The sequence below is a fragment of the Penicillium verrucosum genome (genome assembly GCF_028828655.1).
Source record: "Penicillium verrucosum strain IBT 35672 chromosome Unknown utg000001l_segment0_segment0, whole genome shotgun sequence".
Lineage (NCBI taxonomy): Eukaryota > Fungi > Ascomycota > Eurotiomycetes > Eurotiales > Aspergillaceae > Penicillium > Penicillium verrucosum.
In genome coordinates, this window is record NW_026643210.1 from 3,992,357 (window position 1) to 4,013,766 (window position 21,410).

A 21,410-nucleotide genomic window follows, 5' to 3' on the forward strand; every position below is an offset into this window, starting at 1 on the left:
TTATGTCCCGTTGTTTGGAGGTATGGATACCCGCCTGTTTGCATAGCGGCATGTTTTTATTTTCGTGTTATTCTTTTTCTTTACCTGTCATATCCCCATCGGTGTTACATGCCCCTGGAATTGCTATGGGTTTACATTTGTTTGTATAGTATCGTCTGGACCCAACCTGTAGTATCATACCGACTGAATCTGGGAAAAATGAGAAATATGTAATCATAACAAAGTTCGTTATCTCGTCTAAATGGCCTTGAAATGGGCCTAGAAAGCAATCCTATCTAAGCAAAGCAAATCAAATCCTAGGCCCAAGATCCCGCATATTGCCATTTGTGGGGTGGGTATTTTCATGGGCTGATCGTGGGAACACTGAATAAGTGGTTAATTTCACGAATACATCCCATTACCAGGACCCCCCTGTCCACCCTGGCCATAGAAGTCGTCATTGAAGGGCCTTTGTAGCATGGCGGGATCCTTGCGCGCGGTGGCTACATGACGCGTAGCCTGAACGACTGCGGATTTGCGGCCTAGTTCACGCATGGCCTTGACATTATCACCGAGTTGGCCGAGTAGCGATATTAATAGCACATCGTTGCTTTGCGAGAGTACTTCAGTGGTGAAGGTGCTTTGCTCTGATGGAGAGAGGATGGACAGGTGTGAGAGGAGAGAGTTGACGTTGCGGATGATTGGGTGTGATAACTTGGTGGCGGATGTATTGCCCTTTGATTGATCTGAGCTGAAATCTGCTTCCGAGAGACTGGAGAGGTAGGATTTGATGAGGGAGACGCGGGATTCGAGGGTGCGAACGGCATTGAGACGAGTGCTCAGGCTTGCGATTACTTTTCAATCGGTCAGTATCAACCATTCAAGGAGCAGTTGTGTTGAGACCGGGAGAACTTACATTCTTCCTCCTCTTGTGACAGTTCAACCTGTGAGCTCTGCTTATTTGACTCTGTCTGTTCTGTCTGCTTTGCACGCTTGGTTGGCTCCTGCGTCGCATTCAAAGAAGCGGTGCCAGAAGCCTGAACAATAGTATCAATACCAATCATCTCTGATTCCCCTGTTTCCACTGAGTAAGGCAGCTCCCTGAATCTGATATTCAGCACCGGCTCCTCGCCATCAACCTGCATGTCCTTGCTTGCATCGGGCGCAGTCTCGCCTTCATGGACACTCTCGTACACAGTCAGAGGAAGTTTGCCTCCATTTGAACTTGAACTTTGGAGCTGTGAGGGGTGGAAGGCAAGGAAGACGGCGGATTCATTGTAGTCCTGGAGGACCTGTCGGTGGAGGGGGAGATGGGCGTCATTCGGCCCAGTTGATGGCGCGGTTGACCACCATCCAACAAGGTCGAGAGCGGGGTCTTTGTGCACATCCTTGACTATGATATGGTCAGTTTATATTGGCTAGGAGCAACCATAATGGGTCGTGTGAGGGGTTCCACGTACACTGTTGAAGACGTTCTTCAAACCATGCTGCCGGCAAAATAACCTCATCGTTCAGTCCGCAAGTAACCGGGCACTCGAATGCATGCTCAAGTGTTATCTCTCGTCCATTCTGCTGGCCTAGGAGACCACCAATTATCGGCCCATGCTGCTGTCGGGCAGCGTGTCGAGTAATTTGGTCGGAGACAGTGAGGAGAACGAGAGGGTGTAGCTGAATATGGAGACCTGAATCGGATGACTTCTGAGAAACTAGAGACTGTGGAGGTTCCATAATCGTAGGCTGTAATCCCGGGATGCAGAAGAACTTCTGGTGAGGGACAGAGTAGTAGATACGGTTGGTTGATGCGGTCATGTTTGGTTGGTTTGATGTTGATGCCTGAGGCGTACCTAAGCTTTCCCCGCGGCGCAAAGGGCGAGCTTCACCTGTCACGAAGGTGTTCATTTCAGTTTTTAAGTCTGTGACCAGTTTTTAGAAGAACTGAAGATATTTGAAGAAGTCAAAATGTCAATTCCTTCAACATTCGATGCAGTGAGATCACACCTCGCTCAAGTCCAGGAGAACCCCTCCACTGCCTTGGACATTCCTCTCATCGACAAGTTGAAGTTGCAACTAGTCGAATCTACCGACCCTGCGGTCCCTGCCACTCTTCTATCACAGATTTCTGTGCTCCTTCCGGTTTTACAAGAAGACCCTACGCCTATTACAACCCTCGGAATTAGAGCTACGGCCTACTTCACCTTCACCGATCTCCAATCTATCGATCCTCCGATCAATCTTGTCGCTGGCTTCAAGGCCCCATCACCACCAATCAATCTCCTGGCTCTCTCACTATTGGCTAAAGCCGGACAAAAATACAGTGAAGCTGCTATAGTTGCAGGCGATTCAGATTTGGTGGCTTCACTCGTGGAGCTGTGGCTTTCAACGTCTTCGGGCGAAGTTGCACAGGCTGCACTCGATACATTATGGGCGCTTTTGGAGGTCGATGTCGCCAATCACCTGGAAAATGGGGAATATGAGCATACCGGTGATGAAAGTCATACAGGGCAGGGACTCTTGTGGAGGAGGGTATTCACCGATAAGGATGTCTACGGTCTATTGTTCGGGCTATGTAGCCTCCAGAACGATGCCCCTGGTGATCTTTCTAAACGCGAAAGAACGCTCGCACAGGGCAGGCTAATGACACTCTTGGTGAAAGCCGGAAAACTACGCTGGGATATCATTTCAACAGCCCAAGTACCGGAAATCGAGACTAAATACCAGAGTAGTAGTCTCCTACATTTTACAACCTGCCACATGGTTCAAGAGAGCGATGTCTTGATGCATATGACGCTGCTAAACTTCTTCCGCGAGCTGCTGGAGATCGATGGACCGGGCCTCGTCGCTCGAAGCTCTGTGCAGTCTACTTCGACTTTCTCGTCCCCTGCCCTCGACTTCCTTGTCCAACACAAACTGCATTCCAAAGTGCTGACTTATTATCTCGATGAGTCCAAGCTGGACTCGGTAGATCTTCTCTACCTATCCGGCCCAGTCATGGCATATGTGGCTCGGTATGCCGAGATGTATCCCAACCACTTGTTGCAGAACCCCTCTACCCTACTTGACGGGATTATCTCCCGTATCAACAGGTCTCTCGCCATTCCTACCGCGCAATGGGCACATGGTGAAGTACCAACAGGTCACCTTGCTATTTTAGCTTCACTTCCCCGAGTACTTCTCGTAGAAGCAGGCAAACATGGTGCAAACCCGGTTCTGGCAATTCCCACAAATCCTCCAAACGGCGAAGCTCTGGATGTTCTGGCCAGAATTTTCCACGGACCTCTGCGAACTAGACTTACTGATTCAATGAATTTGAACACCTCCGGCTCAACTCCAACTGACTGGGACCGCGAAGCAGCTGCAGCGCGCATCCTCTACTTCCTTTATGTCAACCAACACCCCACTTTCTGGGACAATGTGGTGGGTGCTGCCGACGTCCTAGTGATGAAAGATATTGCTTTGTCTGCCATAACTTTTATGAAAGCTATTACCACAGCGAACTGGAAACCCTCACCTTCAGCACCCGCCAACACCAATTCATCACGGTTCCAATTGCCCTCTGAAGAAGGGTTGGGTCAACTATCCCCAGCCACTAATGGATTTTTCCCCACCTCAGGAGCATGGGCAGTTCTCACTCCACCTGCCCTGACCACCCTTCTCCCATATCTTTTCAAGCCACCTCGCTCCTACGCAGACTTCGTCGGGGGTGGTGCAAGTGATTCCCAGAGTGTTGTCTGGAAAGTTGCCACTGCGAAACATGATGTTCTCGTAGCGTTGCACAACCGGTTGCAAGAAACTGATGGCCAGGTTGAAGGGTTTGAAGATATCATGCGAACGCTACAACAGCGTGTGAATGACGGTCCCTGGGGACCCGTGCAATCTGGCGGTACTCAGATAGTGACTGCTGGACTATGATGTCACAATGAATTTGAAAAGCACATGAAAAGCACATGAAAAGTTTCAATGATTGTCATGTAGTCTCATGTTCAATTAAAACAATTGCAAGTTCAATAGTCTATTGTCGGAGTACAAAGTAAAGATCTGCGTATTGTTATCTTAGCGTTCACGCGGGGAGGGAATCTGCCAGCCCTAGTGCTGTTTCGGGTGGGCGGTGAAGAAATGTATTTTTCCGGAGTCATGATTGATCTGCCCGCAGTTACATCACGAAAAATGATCCATATTTGTTAACCTACATTAATTGACGTCCTATTCTCACCGATATGTCACGCCGTGGGCCACCAAAGGGCAAGAAGCCACCCGGCACAGAGTTTACTTGGGACGCAGACCCAGGCGGAGAGCCAGACACAGCTCCAACACCGCTATACCCTGTATGTTTGCTTTTTGCTTGGCCTGGCTCTCCAGGAAATCTCCCTCTTTCAGTCCAACAATCTCCATCATGTCAAAATCTACAGATCCTAACTTCCTATACCGTCAGAAATACACTGTTCCCTTTGCTCGGAAGTTGAGCCTCGCAGAACAAACCCAGGTAGACTACTACCGAGAGTTGCGTGAAAGCTTTCACGAGGGTCCCTACTACTCTGTTCTTGATGCGTCATCTTCCAATGCCAAAAAAGGCAGCGCCGCGCGCGCCAACTTTGACGCTTTCCATGGCATGCCCACTTATTCCGGCCGTTATCAAAAGAAGCGGCGCACACTCCCCAAGATCACTGGACGGTCTTATTGTAAGTTTGCAGCCAGCATTGATTTTGTTACGGCTACAGACGACTGACCCCACATGCTTGGACCATTCAGTCTTGAAATTCTTCCCCCGCGAGCTATGGCAAACCCTCCAGCCAAACTTCCGACCTGACTCGTCCTTGGATGGCTACCAGGCCCAGGCTTCAATGGCTGGAGTGAAGCGCGGTTTTGAAGATGAAGAAGACGAAGCTGGACCTGCCAAGCGCACAGCCGTTGGTGAAGGCGAGGATGAAGGTGACGCAGATGAAGATGAAGCTGGATTGCTTGATAAGGATGATGAGCAGGAAGAGGAAATTATGGATGATGACTTCTCCGAAGATGATGATGAAATGGGCGGCGACTACAATGCTGAACAGTACTTCGACGATGGAGAAGATGATATGGGTGATGAAGATGGTGGGGGCGGCGGTGGCGACGATGACTTCTGAGAAGCAGATTCACGATACCCTTTTTTTTCCTTTCAATTTAGCCTTACTACGGCTCTTCAGCGGTCTGATTCATGCCCCTTTGGTATCTCCCTTGTATACATTCAACGCCACAGTGAATTATTCGGCCTGTTCAGTGCAGATAACTCTACAATAACCCGGCCCATTAGCAGGCAAACTAAACACTTTGCATAGCATTGACTAATTCCTACATATGTATACTCCAAGTGAAATGAACAGTGAGAACTTGCAGCTTCTTCAAGGTCTAGTAGGCAAGACTTCTGAATTAACATGAGGACTGTTCTAGAGTAAAGGCTGGCCAATACAAAACATCTCGTAGTTGGCCTACCCTTACATATCTACATCATTTGGGGTCAATCCTTCTACACGCTTATTCGATTTGAAAAAAGTGTACATCATCACCCTGGGGTTTCATCCCCTTGTCAACCTCCTTGACCTACTTTATGATATGATGCCAGAGTAACTAGTTATATTACCTTCCTCAAATGCCAATATATTCAAGAAGCTCTAAACAGCATTGGGTAGGCGGTAGATAGGGCGGTGGGGTATTCGATAAGATTGATTGGTTTTTTTTTTTTGCGTGACGTCAGCCGATTTTTGGAGGGGCATAGCAGGGACTGTTCAGACACTTTCACCTTAAAGCGCAGAATGACCGACACCCAAAATCCACGTCCCTTGGAACGGTCCGTGCTCATTCTATATGGCTCCGAAACAGGCAATGCGCAGGAAGTGGCCGAGGAATTGGGCGCTTTGACCGAGCGGCTCCGTTTTGCGACTCATGTATCTGAGTTGAGTCAATGTAAGCCGGTAAGTACTTATCTACTAACGACAACGACCCTCTAGAGGCCTAATGTATATGGAATCATAGGAATCCCTTTCCTCATACAAACTCACCATATTTGTTACCTCGACTACTGGACAAGGCGATTTTCCGGCCAATGCACGGTCTTTTTGGAAGTCGCTCTTGTTGAAGAAGCTACCTGCTACCTTTTTGAATGGCATAAATTTCACTTGCTTCGGGCTGGGAGATAGCTCGTATCCCAAGTATGCAAACTATACCACTACTGTGTGCTTCAATGGCTGATTGTGATAGATTCAATTGGGCGATACGCAAGCTCTATAAACGACTATTACAGCTTGGTGCAAATGAGATATATCCCACTGGCGAAGCAGACCAGCAACATCCGGAAGGGTCAGTACCTTTTTAACCCCCACGCTGGATATCTGTTCACGACTTACATGCCTTGACCGATAGACTTGAGGGAAGCTTCCTACCATGGATGACAGATTTTCGAAAACATTTGCTGGATAGACATCCTCTTCCTGCTGGACAGTACCCGATTCCAGACGATGTGCAGCTCCCACCGAAGTGGAAATTACAATTAGCAGGAGAGAAAGTTTCCGCCCCAATTCCCCAAGCTGCCGTCGCAAATGAACATGAAGCTTCTGCGGATGAATATCCGGGACTACACCATCTGGACCATGACTCCCGACCCATCCCACAGACACTATGTGCGACATTGACTGAAAATCGGCGCGTGACTCCGCAAAAGCATTGGCAGGATGTGCGCCACATCACCCTGACCGTCCCAGACTTTGTCTCGTACGTTCCTGGGGACATGATCGCCATTACACCGAAAAGCTCTGCGATTGATGTCCAAGCCCTTATTGATTTGATGGGTTGGAACGACCAGGCAGATCGACCAATCTGTCTTGTTCCAACAGGAGATATTCCATCACCGCCACCCATTCCTGACCTGGACTCATATCCCAACCTAACTCTCCGTGCCCTCCTTGTAGACTATCTTGACATCAAAGGGATACCCCGTCGGTCCTTCTTCTCCACAATCGCACATTACACCCACGATGAAATGCACAAAGAACGGTTACTAGAATTTACAAATCCCGAATATCTCGACGAGCTATGGGATTACACGACACGCCCACGGCGTAGTATACTTGAGATCCTGCATGAGTTCGATACTGTCAAAATTCCATGGCAACACGCAATATCTGTTATCCCGGCCATGCGTGCCCGCCAGTTTAGCATTGCCAGCGGCGGAAAACGCAAGCAGACTGCTGATGGCAGTACACAATTCGAACTACTCATTGCCATTGTCAAATACCAGACAGTGATTAAGAGAATTCGCGAGGGAGTCTGTACCAAATATCTCTCCGTCCTGCGGCCAGGTAGCACCCTCCAAATCCAGCTACAGCCCGGCGGTCTCAAATCTTCAGTCCAGCAACTGACTGCAGCAACCGTGCTAATTGGACCGGGCACCGGAATTGCACCCCTTCGCTCTATGCTTTGGGAGAAAGCAGCACTTGTGCAGGCTTACCGCGAGCAAAACCCCGGCGTCAATCCACCAATTGGCCCTACCATTCTTCTGTATGGAGGCCGAAACCGAGAATCCGACTTCTTCTTCGAGAAAGAGTGGACGGAGCTCAGCAAGCTCATCCCGTTGCAGGTACTTACGGCTTTTTCGCGTGATCAGCAACGCAAAGTCTACGTGCAAGATACCGTGCGCGAGAACTTCCCGCTCTTCTTCCGTGTGTTGCATGATATGCAGGGGTCGGTTTATATTTGTGGTTCCTCGGGTCGCATGCCTCAAGCTGTACGCGAGGCGCTCATCGAAGCCTTCCAGCATGGAGGGGCCCCTTCACCAGAGCAGCCTTTCACTCGTTCCCAGGCCGAGGGCTATCTCATTGGCATGGAACAAATCGGTCGCTACAAACAAGAAACTTGGTGATTAGTGTGAAAATTTGGTTTTCATCATAGCGGAATATGGGACATCTTCCATCTATGTGTACATGTATTTATGGAAAAATGTTCACGGATATATATTAGCAGGTCACAATTTTCGATGCAAGACAATCTTATTAGACGCAACAGCCAATTATCTTATGAAAACCCAGAGACGTGGTTGCCCAAGAACCTCCCTGTCCAGAGCATAATCAACACCTTCAGTGCCTATGCAGTCGCCCATGAAAAGCTCATGTGGGATAGCCGCACTATTCATTATGGTAGCGAGCCAGCTGAGACCAGTAGTCTTATCAAATGCAAAACAGTATTCATCATCACAATATGTAGGCTGAATGGTTAACCTCGGCAGGTTCGGTGGTGTGAATGCGGCTAGCCATTGCGGCCATCAGCAACCCCATATTACTTCCAGAGCTAATTGCCATCCTTTTATATTCTCATTAGGCTTGTCTTGTGTCTTGTTCTTCTATTCTCTTCTTTAGACAAATCTCTTATGACTTGGAATCCCTGTTGTTTATTTTGATACGGTCTATCTGATTACGAACGGTGATGTGAATAGAGGAAGAGATCGTCAACGCGTAGTACAATGAAGTAAGCTAATATACATCCATGGATATGTTATTAAATGAGTATATACTACTCCGCACATAAGCTCCTTGCTGTATTCCCTTCTTGTGTCTTCGGGTACAGTTGCACTCCTGATCTATGAATTGCCGCCATATCTAATAGACATACTAGGCACATTGCATTGTACAATGCAGTTTCCAGCAACTGCTGGTAGGGTAGACAACTTGAAACTACGCTGAAACAAAAGTCAAGCCTTAGCAACACAGATCTCCAAAGGCTCCTCGATGCCTGTAAAATGTACACGGTCTCGTTGCTCCGACCCCATGCGCTTGTTATCACCATGGCCGCAAAAGCTGACGGTGCATGAGGAGTCCGTGGTGCGACGAGGGTTAAACTCGGGCCGCGTCGGCGTTTTTGATTTCTTGGCACTCCGTCACCGCACGCTTTCTTCCTCCGAGTCTCCAAACTTCTTTACATCACAGGAATTGGCCGTTGCTCGACTACTGATTACACAAAATGAGTGGCCTAAGGATATTGGTGCCCGTCAAGCGCGTGATCGACTATGCGGTAAGTCAAATGCCAATTCAACCATGGCCCCTCCAAGTGCAGCTTCGGGCGACCGATGCTCGGAGCTGTACCTTTCAGCCAACAGGGTCTCCATGACCCCCCACCACACCACTCACCCTGGAATTGAGATATCACGACTCTGACACCGACCTTTGAATCCAATAGATCAAACCCCGCATCAACAAAGCCCAGACCGGTGTCGAAACCGCTGGTGTCAAGCACTCTCTGAACCCATTTGACGAGCTCTCAATCGAAGAGGCCGTCCGCCTTCGCGAGCGCAAGGGCCCCATTAAGGTCGAAGATATCCTCGCACTTTCCGCCGGCGGTCCGAAATGCCCTGACGTTCTCCGCACCGCCATGGCCATGGGTGCTGATCGAGCCTTCCACATTGACGTACCGGAGAAAGGCGACGGTGGCCCGGAGCCACTGACCATCGCCAAGATGTTGCGGGCCGTTGTTAAGGAGCAGAATGTGAACCTTGTGCTGCTCGGTAAGCAGGCCATTGACGGTGACCAGGGTCAGACTGGTCAGATGCTTGCTGGTCTCCTTGGGTGGCCCCAGGCTACGCAGGCCAGCAAAGTTGACATTAAGGATGATGCTGGCACTGTTGAGATTACCCACGAGGTCGATGGTGGTGTTGAGACTCTCCGCGCCAAGCTACCTATGGTTATTACTACGGATCTGCGATTGAACGAGCCGCGGTACGCTAGCTTGCCCAACATTATGAAGGCCAAGAAGAAGCCCCTTGAGAAGAAGACTCTTGCCGATCTCGGTGTCGAAGACACACGGCGGTTGAAGACTCTGAAGGTTACAGGTATGTGCTTCTCGTGGTTCTGCTATTTCGTTCGTGGGATTGTGCTAATGTTCTGTAGAACCCGCGCCACGAAAGGGTGGTGGCAAGGTCGAGGATGTCGATGGCCTTGTCTCCAAGCTTAAGGAGCTGGGTGCGTTGTAAATGCGCGCTAAGCCTGTTCTTGATTACCCTGATTTTCTATACCATCGCCTTTGAAATGTTACCCACTAAATTTGGATTCGTCTTGTGCATTTCTCCCACGGGTTTTTGACGACCATGCTGTGTGGCGAGGCATGTGTGCATGTATTGGATGCTAGATCTTTATATGAATGATAAACATATTCTTTATAATTGATAGTGTGTACTAGGTCCACTAGTTCCAATTTGGCATGTTCAATTAGGGATCCTTTCTGTAAGCATAGTCATACCTAGGTAGTTCGCAGGGGGGCCACACTACTGCAACATCGTGGATCATCATCCGCCACAGCGGCGCTAGAGTGGCTAGATCTCATCTGCGGTTGAGAGGAAGTATGTACGAAGTAATAGCCACCCGTATAGGGATGGCCATATGTATCGTTCTTCCCAACCTAACTAACCTCGGATGGTTTATTTATTGAATGCTGGCAAAACTAACCAATCGGAACTCTACAGCGCCCAAGTTGCATCTCAGCCCGAGGCAATACCTCTATTGTCAGCCATAGTACCCAACTCTCCCCGATTGGTGATGAAATGTTCCGAGAGCCTCACAATTCGAAGATCTTTCTTTTTTAACGATTGATTAACATCTCAAAAGCACCAAGTAGGTATGGTATATAAGGATATGGTGCATAATTGTTGAAGGTCCCCATCGGGCCAAGTACATTAGCGTAGATGTGTTATAGAAAAAGATCTTGCATTATTATACTCCGCAGCCTGGGGATACGCTAGATGATGCGCTGGCAATGAGCTGAAAAGATATCTAATCTCAAATTACTATTCCGTGCGGAGTAGAAGGAAAACCGAGCCGACGGATGCGTACATTGCCATTGCCTATAGCGTGGTCGATCTATTCAGCCTAGGTTGAGCTGTCATCTGAGAGATCCACTGGGGCTTGAAGATAAATCAAGATCAAAGGGATAAATTAACAATAACAATGTATAATTTTTTTTTTTTTTTTTTTAGGCACGGAATACTACAATAGAAGTAGATATGTAAAAATAAATAGATACTAATAAATATCTAAAGAAATACTCTTGACAACGCGTTCTAGCCTTGGAGACCAGGGCTTTTTAAATTTTCCAGGTGGGGTTACGAGGTATGTGATTATCTGGACTGGTCATTTCTAAAGAGTTGGATGTACAAGAGGTCAGATAATTATTCCAAATGTCATAGGCAATAATATCAATAGATTCGTCTATAATACTACTATGTACAATAGTACGGAGTACTCCGGATAGATACATATACGAATACAGTAAAGAGAAAAAAACGGACAAATTAAAAAAAACCAAACAGAAAACCAAAAAAAAAAAAAAACAGCTGATCCATGGATGATGACCTTGCCTCTCCGAACCTTGGAACCATGGAAAAATCCATATTGTCCACCGGGTTGTTCTTGGTCCAGACTCTTTGAAATATTCAAAACCCTTTCCGTCTGACCCGGATTGGAAATCGTCTTCTATTTCTTCCCTTCATTTCCTTCCATCCCTTCTATAATCTTGGAATCTCGTATACTTTCTTTCCATATTTCCTAGAAACTTTCCAACGCATTCCTCCCCGCATTCCTGGGTTACGCAGATCTCACCTCCCTCGATACATTCCCCGATTTAAGAATCTCTCGGGATTCTGCTGTTCGCGGCGCAAGTCGTGTTTCAGTAATTGTATAGATCCCCACCTTAATCAGCCTTTTTGCGGCGCAAAGCGCATCCGAATTCTTCATCCTTCTTCAATTGCCCTATAATAACTTTGAAAGTCTTTTCTGCCTGGCGGCCATCTCTTCTATCTGGCAGCCACCATGTCTCCAAATCGGTGGGAGAAGACCAAAAGCATCTCAAAAAAAGGCTTCGACAAAGCATGGGACACCGTCGACAAGCTCGGCGGCCCCGTTAATCGCCTATCGCACAAACTGGGCGCCGAAGCCTTCTGGCCCATGACACTCGACAAGGAAGCCGACAAAGCCGCGCGCATCCTACGCAGCTTCTGCAAAGAAGGCTTCTATGCCCCCGATTCCACAACCGGCGTCGACGAGGATGGCAAGATCAATCGCCCCAAGGGCAAGCAACGCGTTATCCAGAAGATCCCAGCACAAGTCCTCAAAAATGCCAAGGGCGTCGCCATCTTCACGACCATGCGCACAGGTCTATGGATGAGTGGCTCTGGCGGTAGTGGCGTACTGATAGGTCGCCTCCCCGAGACCGGCGCATGGAGCCCGCCATCTGGTATCATGCTACACACAGCCGGGATAGGCTTTCTCGCTGGAGTGGACATTTATGACTGCGTGGTAATCATCAACACCCATGAGGCCCTGGAAGCATTCAAGAAATTCCGTTGCACGCTCGGCGGGGAGGTCAGCGCAGCCGCGGGACCCGTAGGTATGGGTGGGGTCCTCGAATCCGAAGTGCACAAACGCCAGGCACCAATTTGGACATATATGAAGAGCAAAGGCCTGTATGCAGGTGTTGCTGTCGATGGCACCATCATTATCGAGCGAACTGACGAGAACGAGCGCTTCTACGGCGAGCGGATATCCGTTGACGAGATTCTATCGGGCAAAGTCCGGCACCCGCCTCACGAGCTCCAAACGCTTATGGAAACCCTGAAGGCTGCACAAGGCGACTCTGATGTCGACGAAAGTCTTGTCCCGCCTCCAGGTGAAACACCTGGCGATATGGAGTTGTTGGAAGACGGAGAACATTTCGGCGTGCCGGCTGTGGACGATCCCGATCCGTATGGGGTGAAGGCGCTGGAGGCGGAGGGGCTTTTCATCCGCGAGGCCGGCACAAAGGTGAGACCAAGCCATGAGACATTTGAATTCCGGCCGAACCTGGACAGTCCTATTTATAGCACTTTCTCTCGGCGCAGCATGGATAGCTCGCCGCGCAGTAGTTGGCGCGCGAGTGTTCAGAGCTCCAAGAGCTATGCTAGTGTCGACCGTGGCACACAGACCGATGACGCCTCGCTAACTGAGCCCACATCAGTGAGCCGTGGATCTTCTCGCAGCGCGAACGGATCGTCTATTGGCCGTCCACTGATGATGAATACCTGGATTGAGGATGACGGCTCTCACTGGGATACGATTGCTATCCACGGCAACGAAGAGCATGTGAAGGTCCGCCAATTGGAGGGCGAGGAGGCAGAGGATAGGAGAGTGAAAGCGAACGCCTGCGAAGATGCGCACGAGGACCCCGAGTTTGAGGACGACGACGAGCACTATGAGGTCCATGAGGTTGGCAATGCTACTGTCACACCTAGGGATAGTATTCCGCCCTCGCCCACAAAGGTGGAGCACCAGACGACAGACCGTGACACCAAGTCTACGTCGCCGAGCTTCACCCGGGCTCGCCTGGTCACAATCCCCGCGCGCACTCCGCCTACCTTGCCTCCACGACACCCACGCCACCTCCCAGGCTCTGGATCAAGCCGTGCCTCGTCATCTCCTACGGCGCTCTCGTACTCAAGCAATAACACCTCACCCACGGATGTCACTGAGGCGGAGAATCTCGAGCAGTTGGATGGATCCCCACACGCGCTTCCATCCTCGGAGAAGGCCAAGTCCTCTCCTGGTATTCCTGCCACGAGCGACGATGAAGAGTTTGTTGACACCAAGTCGGAGATGGAAGATAACGTCATTACCCTCGAAGACCACACTGCCACCGAGACCGCCGATGCCGCCGAGCAGGAGATCAAGGCGGGCAAAGAAGACGAGAAGGACCTTGAACCTGAGCAATCTCCTCGATTCGTGAAGTCCCCCGATGTCCCTAAGCTTGCACCTAATATCGAGGATACCCCGGAGGTCGAAGAGACCCTCGACAAGATCGAAGCTAAGCTTGAAGCTGGGATCGAGCAACCCGAAGGGCAGAAGTCTGGAAAGTCATATTCACCCATCCCTGATGATAGCGAAGAACACAACGAGTCCCCCGGTGGGACTAAAATCGATACCACCGATACCACCTTGCCCCATGCCAGGGCTGAGTGAATCTGCTTTTGATTTAAAAATGTCTCGGCTTTTTTGTTTCCTCATTTTTTCCACCTTGTCACGATACCTCATACGCGTTTTATACACATCTGACTCATTTGGGAGTCCTTGGGTCATCCAGGCTCCGCCTTTTTATGTGTCTCCCATCCCCATCTCTCATATCTCCCTTCCAGCCTCCAGAAGAAGGGTTTTATGTTGTTGGTTTCCTGCCATTGATTTTAGCGTGTTTGCATCTTAGCGAGTTGGGGTATTTGTATTTTTTTTTTTCTGGATCAGGTCAATGGGGAAGGAATCTTTGGCTTCATTGTTCTTTATTTGGAGAGCTTTCGCTCGAGTTGCATTATATCCTGTTTCCTGGACTTGGAACACACTCTTTTATATACTGTTCTTTGACTTTTATTACCTTTGGTTTTAGTCAATTAAAATAATTATCCCGTGCAAGTCTATCAAATGGTTCTAGTAGTACGTCTCATCCGAACATTATCCCGAGGTTGTGCATTTGATGCATTGGTGCCTGCAGCTTTAGGCTACAACCATGCTTCGTGTATGTTGTATTCATATGCAGTAGTATACAAGTTGTTTGCTTTACTTTTCCTTCCAAGGTTACTTCTCTTTTTTCATCCCCTCACCATTCATCCTCTCTCACCATCAACCCGAGAGATCTCACCTCAACATTACTACATAACCTTTGCAAATATTCCATACGATATCACCAGTTCGACTGAGCATCGAGCACTCGTTCACTCCAGTCTTAACAAGTGCTATCCACCCAAGAGAATGCCCTAGATCTCTTACGCATCCCTCAAAGCACCCCAGACATCTGAAGTGTGATCAGGAGCTGGCTCGACCCAGTCGCCGCAGTGAAGATCCAGTTCACGAAGAAAAGCAAGATGGCCCAGGCCCCCGTCCGGGGCTTACAAGCCGACATCAACAGGTAAGTATCGTGATTAAAAAAAAAAAAAAATGTTTACCGCTACTAATTTGACTTAGGTTTCAAGGACCAATAGTGACGATCACGGTCGGACGCCGGGAGGAACGTTTTTATGTCCACGAATCACTTATCTGCGCGTCTTCTCTTTTTTTCAACAGGGCCTTGTCAGGGCAGTGGAAGGAGTCCGAGGAACATACTGTTGCACTCCCAGAAGATGACCCGCGGATATTTGCTCTATACACACACTGGCTTTACGCTGGCCAAATCCCTGTCATTGTTCCATGTCCAACGATGAATGAAGCAGGAGTTAACAATACCAGGGAGCAATTTCATCTTGCTAAGGCATATGTGCTCGGTGACAAGTTGCTCGATGTCGAGTTTCAGAATTCAACAATCCAGGCTATTGTCGAAAAAGCCGATACAAATGGATTTTCCCGCTATCCCGATTCACGCTCGATCAGTTATGCCTACGACAACACGACCGAGTCCGCTAAAATCCGCAAGCTCTTTGTGGATATCTATGTGGAAATTTTACCCAGAAAGCTCAACAAAGGATTCCCAGAGGAATTTCTCTATTCGGTTGTTGAAGGTCTCATGAAGAAAAGATTGTCTCCTCCCAGGCCAATTGAAGCGTCCAATTATTTTCTGGATCCCTCGGGAAGTTGACCTAGAGGGCCTAACCCATACCTCTATGTTCAATTCCAACATATCTACGGCTACTCCAGTGTGACAATGTTACCAATCTTCACCGGGCTTCCCTAAATTCTGTCATTCTCCAACTTTGTTATGAACGAGCTCCGTTTAGCTCTGCTTTACGAGTTACACATTTCTATCATACTTTGGGTCTGCATGCGGAGAGCTGAGCGTGTAACTGAATTTCGAACAATTCCCCTTGAGGACGAAGTTTAGTAGCTAGATGGAAATTATCTCTCGAATATCTTGTGATAATGCCTGGTTAGATCAGGCTACACCTAGAAACTCCTCGTCATTGTTGATTATCATAATCAGCTTCCACTTCCATCTAATTGCAATAGTTATGTGTAACACTGCATAGTTATACGTTTAAGCTAGTAATCTTGGCATTTTATTTCATCCAAATACTATGTTTTTCTTACCAATGAACTTACAAATTGGTGTAGATGGTATATGCAATACACCGCGCTAGCAAATATTAGCGTAGACTTGGCAGTTCTGAATTCTTCCTTCTTCAACTACATACAAGCATCGCGATGTACAGTTGGATTTTCCACCAGGGGTTGCTTCCCGTCCTTCATGGACAGGACATCAACTCTAGCTTCACTAAAGTGGGCAAGTATGCCCCGAATGAGCTGAACTGCGGTGAGAAAAGACCCGGTGGACGTCTTATCAACCTCCACTATTATGGTGACAGGGTTCAGGTGTCCGGCGGTATTGGTTCCATACCGCCAGCACTCTATACCTGTCCACTCCCGAATATCGAGGTTCGTCAGAATAGTTTCAGCAATTTTCTTCCTTTTGGAATATATGGAGTGGGTCCCCGCTCCATGGGGAAACAATGCAGTCCGTCGTATAACTTCTCTTCGATAATCTCGACGGACATTCTAGGTAGGCAGGGCTGCAAATCGCGATGGATCTGTTTGGCAGCCTGATACCAGAGACCAGGCTGCGGGTGGTCTGGCATGAGGACACGAACGGTGGGAATTGGCGTAGGGTGTCATGTCATGCACTATATATATATATCGTAAACTGGTCTATCTGAGCGTAATGAATGCTCAGATATAATGGTCTTTTGGCCTAGTGTGTAACTCGCCAGTCCAGGGGCAGGTTGTAACATAGGCTCAGGGTCAACTTTTGATGTGCGGCCTTTCAAAACCACAACGGGGAACTTGATTTTGAGATCACCTAGTATTTTTCTCGCACGGTCGTGAATCTGCGCTGGACTGTCGGTAAATGTGTTCTCTGTCGTCCACGTTGGGAGAGAAGTCAAGACTGGCCCACCCGTACGACGGGAGGACTTGAGAAAGCCACGATGATCGATATGCGAAGCTCCGCTAAACGGAGAGGAAGTGGAGGAAGCGGAAGAGAAACTAAGTGCGTGGGCACTGACCCTACTAAAGGTCGAGGATGCGACTGAAGACGTAGGCAACATTGTGAAGGTGTCTAGAGGCTGTCACAGAAAGACAGATCTGAAGACGGGAGTAGAGGAAGCGTTGAAACAGCGTCAGATAAAATGTAGAGAAGTGCCGAAGATGTAGCAAAGAGTCGAAGATTGGATGAGAGTCGAGTTAAAATAATTGTTGAAGAGGAGCTAAGAGGTGAAGAAGCGCAGCGAAATTAAAAATTGAATCTGAAGTGAATCTGAAGATCCCGCGATTGCATGCTCCCATGTAACGACCTTGTGAAATCCCCCGTTTGACGTTATCAGACCACGGATTTCCACCGTCGCGAGACCGTTGTAGTAACCATAAGTGGTTCCAGTTGAGCGTCCTGACTTGTAGAGCTTCATTGGGGGATCAACCTGCAGCTGGGGGTTGAAGAGGAGTTCCCGGGGCAGGGTGAAGGTAGTGGAATCGCGATGGAAAGGCTAGAAGGACCATACATTAGCCACGGAATCAAAATCCTAAATAACCTGACAGCGAGTCAAGAGAAGGGAAGAGATCAGCAATGCAATGTATTCTGGCTAACTGCTGATGATGGTTGATGAGATGATTGTTGTTGAAACCTAGAAGCCTTTGTGGCGCTAGCACTAACGCCCCCGTCGATGCCAATCAGGCGAGCTTTGTCCTGCATCTCAGAACCGCATCTTAGGAAATCCGTCATAGTGATCTGCTTAGCTGGATCACTATAGCTCCTTAATTCAACGGTCTTAATGACAATCGCGCTCTGCATCTCAGGGATCTCCTGGAGTTGAGTCATCATCATGACCATAGCAAGACATGGGTGAAGGTTTGCTTTGAGGTCATTCGCAGCTTTGTGACGCTTTATTACGGCTTCGACAAACTCGTAAACCGTAGAGAACTCAGTTCGTTTTGTTCCCATGAATGTCATCATAACCCATTTAATCTTACCCGATTACCGTCAACCTCATCGCCATGCATCTGTGCCTGGATTCGGCCAGGGGCGACGTCAACCAAGGCCCAGTCCATACTTGACTGCTTTGGCGCGCGGCTTGGAGGGTTCTACTGCTTTGTAACGTCTGGCGGCGGATTCTGGCATCCACAAGTCTTCCCCCTCATTAATTGCCCTTTGGGTTGCTTCCAGCTCGAGAAATTCATTGGTCCTGGAGCTTTCGATAGCATCATCTGTCAAGGTGATAGTACGTCGGAGTTCTCTCAAAGATGGATGATTAACTCTCAAGATCTTTCTGGCAATAGCGGAGGGTGGGGGTTCGAGTCTGAGGGGGCCGTAGTCCGTACTCCCAGTTCGAAAGCGCTATAATCACCATATTAGCTGGGAAGTTGCATATAGGAGATCCTCACTTACCGGTTTCTGCTCCTGCAATTTGTAGCATTCGTTTCGAGCGATTCTCTTCCGGGGGCCAAACGGCGTAGAAGCAAGTTAGACCATAGGTGCGCCATCGCGATTCGCTGGGCAGCTGGAGCTGGACAAGACCACCCAGTGTGGATGTTCCGGCCGAAGTATAAGTATCGTGGATACCGATGCTTACACCGGGATATACGACTCCACTAGTTACCATACAATTTAATATAATTCACTTCAGATTCACTTCAGATTCACTTCAGATTCACTTCAGATTCACTTCAGATTCACTTCAGATTCACTTCAGATTCACTTCAGACTCAGTTCAGGGATCCTTTTCCCAGCCATTTGCTAGCCTTTTTCAACTGATCTGAGAAAATGGCACCTCCCAAGCAGAAAGTGCTCTTGCTTGACAAGATGTTGCTTGCTGTAGAGGATTAAGCCCGGCTATTCTGGTTCGTGGGTGTATACGTCCACGGGCGAGGTCTTTGGGGTCTTGAACAGCGGCTCTTGAACAGCAGCAACATCCGGAAGAACACAATGTCGATATCCTGCATATTTGATATTTTTGAGGATATCAAAGAGATCACTCACGCCGAAGTGAGGATTGCCCCGTGTCCACAGCTTCCCTGATCTGTCTCTGCGTTTCTGCGTGGTATTTTTATTTTTATTTTTATTTTCAAACAGTACTCGGGATTTCTTGTTGCTTGTACTGTTTGCATTTATTATTCCTACTGTGGTTGATCAAGTATTCTTAACAACATAGTTAGTTAGTTGCAAAATTGAACATGTACATGTATTCATGTTTCCTATGTGTACGAAGCGGTATAGGCGCCAGCTGCCAAAACCCTATTTCCGGTAAATGTTCATGCCTTGATGCCTAGATATGGCCTGGCGGCCTGAATTACAACCGGCAGAAGAATTAAAATACCTGAATTACCATGACACTTCCAATACAAAGTAGCCTGATTTTGCTGGCGCTTACAACTCTCAAAAAATGAAGCCTTTCATCAGCATACAAATGCAGATATCTCCATGTTTTATGGCGGTTTGCAAGTATCAAAAATGAAGCTTTTCATCAGCATACAAATAGAGATATCTTGACATTCTTAGACAGTTTGGAAGTATCAAAAATAAAGTTTTTCTTCTCAAACAAATTCAGATATCTCTATGTTTTCTAGTGGTTTGCAAGTGTCAGTAGAGATATCTCATCTCACTTTGTATGGGATCAAAAACTTCATCTTTCACACTTATAAACCGTCTAAAAATATGGAGATACTGCCATTCGTATGCAGATGAAAAACTTCATTTTTGGCACCTACAAACCATCTAAAAACATAGAGATATCGCCGTTTGTATAGGGATCAAAAGCTTCATTTTTATGGGTTACGGCGCCTAACCGGCCCCACTTCTTTTCTAAGCAAAAAAAGGGACCCTCGCTTGCGAGGGTCTAACACCCAAACACAAAACCACCCCCAAATGCAATGCAAGACATTCAGGCATTAAATTCAGGCATTTGTCCGTCGTAGAATGATTTACAGTACATTGTGTAGAGCGGTGTAAGGAGCGGTCAATAACCAGGCCAAAGCTAGGCATCAAGGCATCAATATTTACCGGAAATAGGCTTCGTACTACGTGTACATACAGTTACATACAGTTACATAACTAGTTAGTTACATATGTACCTAGGTACGTAGGTATGTATGTGTAGAAATACCTCGGTACCCAAAAGAGAAAGAACGGTATCTCCGTGCTAAGTCCGAAGCTTGTACAACTTTATTTTGGCAGGAGACACATGGGTACCTGGAAATCCTTTGTTCCATCACTCCAAGATCTCATCTCTCAACCTTTCATCATCGTCCAGGTTCATTCCATCCAAAATGCCTTCGGATAACCACGTCAAAGCGGGCTTGGCTCTCATCGAGGACAAGTCCAAGGTCCTTGGCTTGACCATTGGCAGCCATGAGAGCGTCCAGCCAGGCACATGGCTCCCCCGCAAAGGTACGGACCGGTCCATTTCCTGGCATCCTCTTCCCTTCTCTCCCTTATCTCCCCTCCCCAAGTCGTGTGATAGGCAATCGAATATCGAGATATGAACTGACAAAAACCACAGCCGCCCAAGAGCCCCCGAAGCTCTCCTTCGCCGGCGCCAACCCCACCAGCACCTACCTGGTCGTGAGCTTGGATACTGACGCACCTTTCCCTTCCTTCGGAATCCTGGGACCCATCCTTCACTGGATCCAGTCCGATATCAAGGTCACCAGCGAAGGTGTGCTTGTGTCTGACGCACCCTTCATCGCCAATTACATCGGCCCCGCTCCTCCTCCCATGAGTGCACCTCATCGGTACATGTTTTTCCTTTACGAACAGCCTGCGGGCTTTGATCTCACGGCCCATGCGCCTGCCGCTGGCAAGAAGTTTGGCAATTCGAATCGCATTCGGTACGATCTTGATGCTTGGGCGGAGAGTATCAAGCTTGGTCCTCTTGTGGCTTTCAACTATTTCACATGCAACTAGTCGGTTCTTTATCAAGATTAATCGGATTTGTGGTTTGATGAAGTTCGAAGGGGAGGATATGATGGTTCTTGTGCTAGTTTCCATTCTCGAGTCCAAACGGAACAACCTAGTTTCACTAATTTTTAGCTAATGGATGCTGATTTGCTTTGGTTAAATTAATCAATAACTCTCGAGTTCTCAAGTTCTCGAAATAAGGTGCTATGCTGTAGGTGTTCAAGGATTGTTCTCTTGACTGTAATATATCCACAAAGGGCTTCCCCATAAACCACTTCAACTGTAGAAATTCGCTAGATATTTTCGGGCATGTGCCTACATCCTTTAACCTCAGGCATCGAAGGAGAAGGCCGGGGGCTTGAAACGGGCGTTGGATGATTTCTTTGTTGGTTGTTTGACTGACAATCCCATTGTTGCAGTGCCCAATATGTTTAAAAGGGCAATCCGCTTCTCCCATAACGATGGTTTAGGTTTATTTCCGTAGGTACTTCATCTTTGGTTCTTCTTTCAATGCTCTCCTAGAATCAGAA

At 48.0% G+C, this 21,410-nt stretch overlaps 9 protein-coding genes across 9 annotated transcripts; 7 read left to right on the forward strand and 2 right to left on the reverse strand.

The window, feature by feature from the left end:
• Positions 1 to 381: 381 nt before the first annotated feature.
• Positions 382 to 1,878, reverse strand: N7516_001487 (COP9 signalosome complex subunit 6; the record flags this gene model as incomplete). The annotated part of the gene is made up of 3 exons (XM_057214209.1): positions 382 to 833; positions 896 to 1,372; positions 1,440 to 1,878. The coding sequence occupies 3 exons, from the start codon at positions 1,876 to 1,878 to the stop codon at positions 382 to 384; spliced, it is 1,368 nt and encodes a 455-aa protein (XP_057076092.1).
• A 60-nt stretch (positions 1,879 to 1,938) lies between these two features.
• On the forward strand, positions 1,939 to 3,888 carry N7516_001488 (uncharacterized protein; the record flags this gene model as incomplete). Its single annotated transcript, XM_057214210.1, has 1 exon — positions 1,939 to 3,888. One exon carries the CDS (start codon positions 1,939 to 1,941, stop codon positions 3,886 to 3,888), a length of 1,950 nt encoding a protein of 649 aa, XP_057076093.1.
• Positions 3,889 to 4,193: 305 nt separating this feature from the next.
• N7516_001489 (DNA-directed RNA polymerase III subunit C31) lies at positions 4,194 to 5,099 on the forward strand (the record flags this gene model as incomplete). Its single annotated transcript, XM_057214211.1, has 3 exons — positions 4,194 to 4,301; positions 4,409 to 4,655; positions 4,726 to 5,099. 3 exons carry the CDS (start codon positions 4,194 to 4,196, stop codon positions 5,097 to 5,099), a joined length of 729 nt encoding a protein of 242 aa, XP_057076094.1.
• Positions 5,100 to 5,387: 288 nt separating this feature from the next.
• Positions 5,388 to 7,867, forward strand: tah18 (NAPDH-dependent diflavin reductase; the record flags this gene model as incomplete). Its single annotated transcript, XM_057214212.1, has 5 exons — positions 5,388 to 5,404; positions 5,708 to 5,924; positions 5,986 to 6,161; positions 6,211 to 6,309; positions 6,373 to 7,867. The coding sequence occupies 5 exons, from the start codon at positions 5,388 to 5,390 to the stop codon at positions 7,865 to 7,867; spliced, it is 2,004 nt and encodes a 667-aa protein (XP_057076095.1).
• A 1,044-nt stretch (positions 7,868 to 8,911) lies between these two features.
• Positions 8,912 to 10,043, forward strand: N7516_001491 (electron transfer flavoprotein subunit beta/FixA family protein). Its single transcript, XM_057214213.1, has 3 exons — positions 8,912 to 9,012; positions 9,178 to 9,826; positions 9,885 to 10,043. The coding sequence occupies exons 1-3, from the start codon at positions 8,962 to 8,964 to the stop codon at positions 9,965 to 9,967; spliced, it is 783 nt and encodes a 260-aa protein (XP_057076096.1). The 5' UTR covers positions 8,912 to 8,961; the 3' UTR covers positions 9,968 to 10,043.
• Positions 10,044 to 11,798: 1,755 nt separating this feature from the next.
• Positions 11,799 to 13,979, forward strand: N7516_001492 (lipid-binding SYLF domain-containing protein; the record flags this gene model as incomplete). Its single annotated transcript, XM_057214214.1, has 1 exon — positions 11,799 to 13,979. The coding sequence occupies one exon, from the start codon at positions 11,799 to 11,801 to the stop codon at positions 13,977 to 13,979; it is 2,181 nt and encodes a 726-aa protein (XP_057076097.1).
• An 890-nt stretch (positions 13,980 to 14,869) lies between these two features.
• N7516_001493 (BTB/POZ domain-containing protein) lies at positions 14,870 to 15,576 on the forward strand (the record flags this gene model as incomplete). Its single annotated transcript, XM_057214215.1, has 2 exons — positions 14,870 to 14,913; positions 14,970 to 15,576. The coding sequence occupies 2 exons, from the start codon at positions 14,870 to 14,872 to the stop codon at positions 15,574 to 15,576; spliced, it is 651 nt and encodes a 216-aa protein (XP_057076098.1).
• Positions 15,577 to 18,235: 2,659 nt separating this feature from the next.
• Positions 18,236 to 18,586, reverse strand: N7516_001494 (uncharacterized protein; the record flags this gene model as incomplete). Its single annotated transcript, XM_057214216.1, has 2 exons — positions 18,236 to 18,321; positions 18,373 to 18,586. The coding sequence occupies 2 exons, from the start codon at positions 18,584 to 18,586 to the stop codon at positions 18,236 to 18,238; spliced, it is 300 nt and encodes a 99-aa protein (XP_057076099.1).
• Positions 18,587 to 20,249: 1,663 nt separating this feature from the next.
• On the forward strand, positions 20,250 to 20,886 carry N7516_001495 (YbhB/YbcL family Raf kinase inhibitor-like protein; the record flags this gene model as incomplete). The annotated part of the gene is made up of 2 exons (XM_057214217.1): positions 20,250 to 20,370; positions 20,483 to 20,886. 2 exons carry the CDS (start codon positions 20,250 to 20,252, stop codon positions 20,884 to 20,886), a joined length of 525 nt encoding a protein of 174 aa, XP_057076100.1.
• Positions 20,887 to 21,410: the final 524 nt, after the last annotated feature.

Bases quoted from the DNA above. Each gene is read 5' to 3' on its own strand.
- N7516_001491 (XM_057214213.1), top strand. From the start codon at position 8,962: ATGAGTGGCCTAAGGATATTGGTGCCCGTCAAGCGCGTGATCGACTAT. The intron at 9,013-9,177 runs GTAAGTCAAATG...TGAATCCAATAG, and splicing joins AGCGCGTGATCGACTATGCG to ATCAAACCCCGCATCAACAA. The intron at 9,827-9,884 runs GTATGTGCTTCT...AATGTTCTGTAG, and splicing joins GAAGACTCTGAAGGTTACAG to AACCCGCGCCACGAAAGGGT.